A 7,861-nucleotide genomic window follows, 5' to 3' on the forward strand; every position below is an offset into this window, starting at 1 on the left:
TCACGGTACCAGCAGCGTACATCATCTCCTTCTCACTGTTGTCGTGCGTGTTAGCTTTCATCAGCAGCATCGATCCCTCAGTGAGACTCACCGTTGAATTAAACGCAACGGCGTAGTCCTGCGTCGACGCAAAGTCGCTCCGCACAAACGCCACAACAGAGCCGGCCACATCAAAGGTCCCACGCACAGACACCGCGTACTTGCATAGCAAGAAGTCACTGTCGACAAACGCGAGCACCGAGCCACCGCCTGCCGTCACGTCGCCCTCCATCGACACGCACATCCCCAGTGCCGTCTGCACAAACAGCTGCTCCATGTACAGCGCACCACCGGACGACAGCGCCAGGCCACCGGCCACAAGCACACCGCGCGCGTCACCGAATACTGCAACCACCTGCGTGCGCGCAACTGTCAGCACAGTACCAGCCAGACTCACATTGTACAACACAAGGCACGCCGACGCGCCCCCAAGGTCGTAGCCGCTGCGGTACGTAACAGCCGTCTCAGCGACCAGCACCGAGTCCACCACGGTGACACGCGAACCTTGCGGGAACCTGTTCGCCAGCAGCACCCCGCCGCCAGAGCGCGAAACAAGCCCACTGATCCACACCTCCACACGCTGACCAGCAGGCGGGTTGGACACCCACCCCACAACGTACAGGCTTGCGCTGCCAACCATCGTGCAGTTCATGAACGTCACGTTGCGCACGTTACCCGACATTGCACTCACGTCTACAACGACGTCCGTGGTGAAGGTCACACCCACGTAGCACACCACCGGACTCCCGAAGCCCGCGCCCGTGTCCCCTTCCACCGTCACATCACGCACGCACGGGTCCACATCGTCGCCGCCCGGCAGCTTGGGAACATCGACGGGCAGGCACAGATCGCCGTGACCGTCATCCCGACACGTGCAGGCGCAGACGTCACTCGAGACTGCTGCAGTGTAGACAGCGAAGCACGACGCCGCCGCACTACACGGGTCGCTGCAACTCAGGATCGTGGCGTTGTATGCAGGCGGAATGTTGTAGCTTGTCACCTCCTGCCCATTCAACTGGTTACAGGAAACCACCATCGTCCCGTTGTCATTCTCCTGCACTGAAGTCGACAATCTCAAAACATTGAGTGAGCTGGAGCTGGACACGAGACTGTTGCTCGACACAGCAATTGTGGAGTATCGGAGATTTATCCGGGAGGAGAAATAGGCAAATCCACCCCAGGGCTGCCCACGACAGAGGTTCCCGCGCAACAGCAGCCACGAGTCGTTGTACAGGTAGGTGACGTCATCCTGATGGAAAAAACTGGTCGAAACCTGTGCGCTGTTGCCTCGCACGGTAAATGCGGACCGGGACTCCACACGCATATTCCAGTATATCATAACGAAATCCAACACTGCTCTCGGGACAGCATTGCCTTCCAACACCACTGCAGAGTCGTTCAGCACGCGCAAAGAGGAAGCTGAGCTCGTACCCGTCAGAAACAACGGTGTACTGCTCAACCCACGCGCAACAAACGTATTGTCCAGCATCGCAAACAGAGAGTGCGACGACACCACGAGGGCATCATTAATGGAACATATTATGCGTGCGTACGAAGCAGAGTTTTCGAACGTGTTTCCCTCAATCGTAACCGCAGAGTGGTCGGTCACCGTCAGTCTGTTCATCAAGATACATGATGGGTAGTAAATATTCAAACCAGGACGTCTGACAAGTCTCGTGATGCTGAAGCGGTTTTTGCTGATGGTAAGATTTGTATGTGTGGGGAACGTGCCATCCGGGCTCAGCAACGCGTCGTCAAACGTGTTACCAGTGATGACAATGTTGAGCGAACCCACAGTGGTTCCCACGGTGCTCATCAGCAGCAGGATGGCACCGTTACTCCATGTGCATCCGTCGAACGTGATATTCACCGCATCGCCGGTCATCGCCTGGACATTCACTGTGAGTATCATTTGGGGCCCACTGAACGTCACGTTGCGGTAACACAGCCAGGACAGGCCATTGCCCACTGTCTGCGCCACCTCCGGGTAGTCTGTGTTGTTGATGCACTCACCGACCGCAGGCGGTGGTGGCGGTGAGGGCGGTGGTGGTGGTGGCGGCGGTGGTGGCGGGCCGACGGGCACAGGCGCCGGAACACACACATCGCCGTGCCCGGTGGCAGCACACTCGCACCCGCAGCCGCTGATCGCTGTCGTTAGCGGGTCAAAGCAGTCACTGTCCTTCGCGCAAACACCGCACTCCGCAATTCTCGTCATATTGGTGATGGAGTTACTCTCCAGATCTGCCTGGGACGTTACCAGCTGCCCTGCAATCGTCAAGCACCCAGCAACAAACTTGTAGCCGCTTTCAACATCGCTTAGTAGGCTACGGCTCAACCCCGTGCGAGCCATGTTCCAGCCCGTCAGCGTCACCACACTGCTGTTGTCAATATTCACTTTTGTGTAGAAGGAACTGTAATAAACAAATGCACCCTGTTGAACGTTATTGTCGCGCCAGTCCACCCAGCTTGACTGCTGAACATCCCATGAGTCGTAGACATAGATTCCATAGCTTACCGCACCACTGTTCCCCACCATACGGAGCACGCTATGGTCCAGTACCTGAATTCCCCATAAATGATACAGGAGACTGTTCCCCGTCGACATCGTGCTGTTAAGCAATGCAAACACAGAGTGGTCGCTGATGATAGTCTTATACAGGTACACTAGGTTCGTATACCCCTCAAAGCGACAGTACCGCACGTAGAACGAACTGCCACTCGACACTGTCAGTGTCCCAGATGAGTATACACCGTACCCGGTACTGGAGGTGGAAGAAACACGGGCCTTCACGTTGCTGATCAGCAAAGAAGAAGAAGTGGATAAAACAAAATTCCACATCGCCACAACGCCTAATACATTGGTACCAGACCCAGGTACAGAGACCGAAGAAGACTGTACAGCATCAACCTCTGTGATGGCAATATCAGAACCCTGCGGAAGGGTATTGGTGAATACCACAACAGACGACTCCATCACAGTGTTGTTCACACGGATCCGTACACCAGCAGATTCAATCACACCACCTCCGCCCAGAAATTGCAGTGAGGACCCTCCACGGAATGTGCATCCAGAGAAAGTGATGTTGATGGGGTACTGCAGCGGCATTCGTGTAAACTGAAATGTTGCCGTTGCTCCGGTACCACTGAACGTAACACCCACGTAGCAGTGGTGCGTCTTCCACATGTTCAGCGAGAGCGTCGTCAGCGTCTGGTACTCTACACAACTCGTGTCGTTGTCCACAGGTTTTTCCGGAACGGGCATGACAGGGATGTCCGGNCTCTCCAGATCTGCCTGGGACGTTACCAGCTGCCCTGCAATCGTCAAGCACCCAGCAACAAACTTGTAGCCGCTTTCAACATCTCTTAGTAGGCTACGGCTCAACCCCGTGCTAGCCATGTTCCAGCCCGTCAGCGTCACCACACTGCTGTTGTCAATATTCACTTTTGTGTAGAAGGAACTGTAATAAACAAATGCACCCTGTTGAACGTTATTGTCGCGCCAGTCCACCCAGCTTGACTGCTGAACATCCCATGAGTCGTAGACATAGATTCCATAGCTTACCGCACCACTGTTCCCCACCATACGGAACACGCTATGGTCCAGTACCTGAATTCCCCATAAATGATACAGGAGACTGTTCCCCGTCGACATCGTGCTGTTAAGCAATGCAAACACAGAGTGGTCGCCGAGTACCGTATTTTTCTCGAAGCCATAATTACCCCTTTTTTTTTTTGTTTCTACATTTTTTTTTCCTTTTACTGTAGAAGTGCATAATACTATGTTTCATTTTTATTCTAAGGACAAATTTTCTTTTAAGGATTGTGTTAAACTGTACTCACTATTATCTGTGAGTGCTAAACATTTGAAGAAATGAACTGAGAAAATATTTTAAAAAAGAAACATTTTATATGAAGAATTTCAAAAATCCTTAAATGTATATGTACTCAGAAACAACGAAACGTGTTCCTCATGTGTGTCTTGTTGGAAAATACTAAAAGTAGAGGAAAACAGGTGAAAACAAAGCAGAGTGACGCGTGCAATAGCGGATTCTCTATATGCGATGTTTCAAGAATGATTAATAAGGAAACTTCTTGCTACCAACGATCGCAATTTTCCCCTTTTTCACTCTGCATAGTCCTATTTTTTTTTTCACTTTGAAGTTCCCAAATGACATTCAACTCGTCCTATCACAGATGACCTGGAGAAATAATACGTGTCTACCCAGAACACAAACCCTACCCGAGTTTACTTACTACTAATACTAGCCCAAATTTTCCCTATGAACCTCCATATTGAGAGACGGAAAGAGAGTGAGTGGACCACAAACACCATCTCATCAGTACTCTAGAGTCCTACCAACCACGATGGTAGAGGTGTTCTGGAGTTCCAGTTAATGTAAATGTGAGATGACGGAAAAAGTCCTGTCTGTCACTACCCCAAAAGAGGTTGCGACGTTCTTCCGCTGTCATTGTGCGAAACTGACCAACAGTCGGATTGTTGTTGATGCGTACGAAAGCAAGTTCGCGCATGTACCCCATGTCATCAAAACCCCACTTACGAGCTTCAGTACGGACCGCAAACTCAAGCGGATCCTCATCCAAATATTCAATTTCAATTGGGGGAGGTGTGATTGGAAAATGAACATTGCGGCTATAGGGCACAGCACATAAACCCGCTACACGAGAGTAGACTCGACGCATCATCTTATTATCACTTAATACGTTCAAAGAAATAACTTCTCACTAATATCAAAAAACATAGAAAAAAAAGATTTGGTCTCACTCAAAAGAAACAGGTATCAATAGCAGTACTCATGTAATAAATTCATTAAACAAAAAAATATTATTTAGCTCACCTTCTCCTTTTCCCAATGATCATAATATAAAAACAAAAAACAAATAAACATTTTCTTTTTGTTATAACAATTAAACAAAAAATATTGAACCCGTCCCTGTGATTCAATCAAAGTCGACTATTTATCTTCATAGATTATTAAGCACTACGAATAAAAGGCGTTCAAGCACATTTAACAAAAATCCTTTGGAAAAAAAAAGAATGGGATGCGAAAAAAATAGAATTTCCAACCTCACAAATTACGACCATCCATACATAATTGCAAAAATGAGAAAAAAAAAATTACTTTCCACATAAAAGACCTTCGACCGTACAATTTCTTTAGTATCTCCACCAAAGAAACAGCAAAGCAAATAAATTCAACTATTGCACATGCCGTACACAGTCGAATTGGAGACCACAGGTAAGTACCAATAATTGGATAGGTAAGAGGAAGGAGAGAATGTTCCAGGAAGCAATCGGTTGCGCAGTACTGACCAAACACTCTGATTCACAAACTGCACACCAGACCAGCCCGACACATACAGAACGTAGTAGCTGCGAAACTGACAGTCCCTGTGAACCAACCAGCTCCTATCAGACAATTCTAGCGTAAGAAAGGAGAGCACCTTGAGCCCAGCGCGAAACTCACTCGAGACAAACTGCATCACACTCCCACCATTCACCACAACACCGTCAGACTGAATTGCGCCGGCGGTAATGCTATCCGTCGCAACCTTCCATGAGCTGTTCTGTACCGAGAACACTGAGCCACCGAGAACCCCCAAATCGGAAGAAACGAAGTTGATCCCATAGGCCGGCGAGCTCACCGCGCAGTTGTCCATGTAGAAGGCGCTCGACTGCTTCACGTAGAGGCCGTGTTCCACGAGGATAGGAGCGCATGTGGTCTCTCCCGAACACGTCATTTTCGTACGCGTCACAACAAACTGCGTTGACAGAAGCTGCACGCCGTCGAGCACGAGCACGGGACCATACTTGGCACTCCCCTCACCCACACTTGTCAGTACATACTGCGATCCATCGGTTGTTGCACGCAGCGTCGAGTTCGCCAGCAGCACAATCGAGTTCGCGGGCACTGTGCCTTGCAGCACGATCGTGCCCTCCACCGACGTTACATTCGTCATGTTCACAAGCAGACGAGGCATCAGCGCTGCCATACCAGCGTCATCAACGCCTTTGATCCGCAGCAGTGCACCGCCCACAAGCACGCAGTTCCGCAGCGTCACATTCAGCGCGTCTGAAAACGTGTCCATCGCCTGCAGGTTCACCGTCACGGTGATTGGCCCGCTGAACACCACTGCATCGAAGCACACCGTCGTCCCGCCGCCCGCGCTCACGGACTCCGTCAGCGTCACGCCAGTCACGCAGCCCTGTGAACCGCCGCTGCTACCACTGGTATTCGCAATCGGTACGTCAAACGGAAAGCATGCATCGCCCGTCCCGCCGGGAGTGCAGTTGCACGCACAGTCGGAGAACGACGCCGTCAGCGCAGGGAAACAACTCTGCTCTTCCACACAGCTGTCACACGGCGCAACACTCACGGAGGGCAACCCGGCCTCGCGGTATTCGCCACTGCTCTGCAATACTTTGCCCCCGGCGCGGTTGCACTGCACCGACACCACACCACTTGCGATTGACGGCCCGTTTGCGAGCGTTGTGCCGACAACAGCGCAGCGTGCAATTGAGACAACACCGCCATCAAGCGTCAGCGACGAAAGCGACGCGAGCAATGACCCGTTGCCCGCCACCCACACGCGGTGCAGGTCCAGCCAGCCGTCAGCAGCAACAGTCCCACCCCCACTGCTCAACAGCGCGGATCCGGCGTTCCCTTTGATGCTCACAAGGCGCAACACAGANGAACGAATCCAGAATTGTTGACTGTGGTGACAACCCATAAAAAAACGATCTCCCTCCCTCCTGAGTGTTGTTGGAAAAAACCATGACAGTACTGTTGTCTGCCAAAGTAATTTCGTATGAAGAAGAGAGAAGGCCAAAAAGTGACGCTGAACTCACATTGTTCCCCACCACGCGTACCTGCGCACCGCTGCTGAGGTCAAGCGAGTCAGCCATAAAAAACAAGGCGGTAGCCCAAGCTTGTGCCCCGCCAAGGAAACTGCACCCCACCACAGACACCAGTCCCATAGAAGCTACACTGCTTCCCCAATAAAGCAGAAGACCGCTACCGGCAGCCATCGTGGTGTTCTCCATGCTTAGGTAGCCACCATTCATAACGTCAAGACTGTAAATCCGCAACGCAGAGTACGTATACGAAGACTGCGAACTCACCTTAAGCGTTCCACCCTGCACCATGATACCGGTTCCGTCCAGTGTGAGTTCGCTCATGAAATACACGGCGCACACACTCGCCTCAATTCGGTTGCGCAGAAGCAGCACTGTGGAGTTCACACCAATGGTAAAGGAAGTGAAGTAGAGCCCATAGTCACCTACTGATGCGATGGTATTGTCCACAAACAGGAGCTGAGAGTTCGCAGCGTAATCACCACTCACCTTCACGGAACCACTCTCCAGCACAGATGAGGTAATATTCACGTAAACTTTTTCACCTCCTGCACTGATCGTCAGCTCCGTGAAAAAGCAGCGCAGCAATGTGATGTTGAGTGTCTTCCCCGGAGCATCAAAGGTGCTCATGTCCACTAAAATTGGGGCGGTGAATGTCACGTCGACGAAGCACAGTCCAGGAACACCGGGATCGGGATCGCCAAGAGAGGCCATGTTGCCACCGTACACACACGTGATATCTGTGCCATTTGTTTCAGGCACCGGCATTGGCCCAAGACCCTCCGGCACCTCCGCCGGCAGACACGCACCTCCGTAGCCCCCACTCGCACACACACAGCCGCAGCCACTCATGCTGCTCGTCTTCGCGGCGAAACACTCAGCGTCCTGGCTGCAAACACCACAGTCCAGAACCGTCACATCCACATACACACTGAGGTCCCACCTGTA

The 7,861-nt window shown here is 51.6% G+C and overlaps 4 protein-coding genes across 4 annotated transcripts; all 4 read right to left on the bottom strand.

Moving 5' to 3' along the window:
• Position 1: 1 nt before the first annotated feature.
• On the bottom strand, positions 2-3,691 carry TM35_000132950 (dispersed gene family protein 1 (DGF-1); the record flags this gene model as incomplete). The annotated part of the gene is made up of 1 exon (XM_029025511.1): positions 2-3,691. A coding segment is annotated over one exon (3,690 nt), but the record flags the coding sequence as incomplete, so codon positions are not given.
• Positions 3,692-4,392: 701 nt separating this feature from the next.
• TM35_000132960 (cytochrome c oxidase subunit 10) lies at positions 4,393-4,743 on the bottom strand (the record flags this gene model as incomplete). The annotated part of the gene is made up of 1 exon (XM_029025512.1): positions 4,393-4,743. The coding sequence occupies one exon, from the start codon at positions 4,741-4,743 to the stop codon at positions 4,393-4,395; it is 351 nt and encodes a 116-aa protein (XP_028883358.1).
• A 510-nt stretch (positions 4,744-5,253) lies between these two features.
• TM35_000132970 (dispersed gene family protein 1 (DGF-1)) lies at positions 5,254-6,147 on the bottom strand (the record flags this gene model as incomplete). The annotated part of the gene is made up of 1 exon (XM_029025513.1): positions 5,254-6,147. One exon carries the CDS (start codon positions 6,145-6,147, stop codon positions 5,254-5,256), a length of 894 nt encoding a protein of 297 aa, XP_028883359.1.
• A 523-nt stretch (positions 6,148-6,670) lies between these two features.
• Positions 6,671-7,861, bottom strand: TM35_000132980 (dispersed gene family protein 1 (DGF-1); the record flags this gene model as incomplete). Its single annotated transcript, XM_029025514.1, has 1 exon — positions 6,671-7,861. A coding segment is annotated over one exon (1,191 nt), but the record flags the coding sequence as incomplete, so codon positions are not given.

This window comes from Trypanosoma theileri (assembly GCF_002087225.1).
Source record: "Trypanosoma theileri isolate Edinburgh chromosome Unknown TM35_Tth_13_V1, whole genome shotgun sequence".
Classification (NCBI taxonomy): domain Eukaryota; phylum Euglenozoa; class Kinetoplastea; order Trypanosomatida; family Trypanosomatidae; genus Trypanosoma; species Trypanosoma theileri.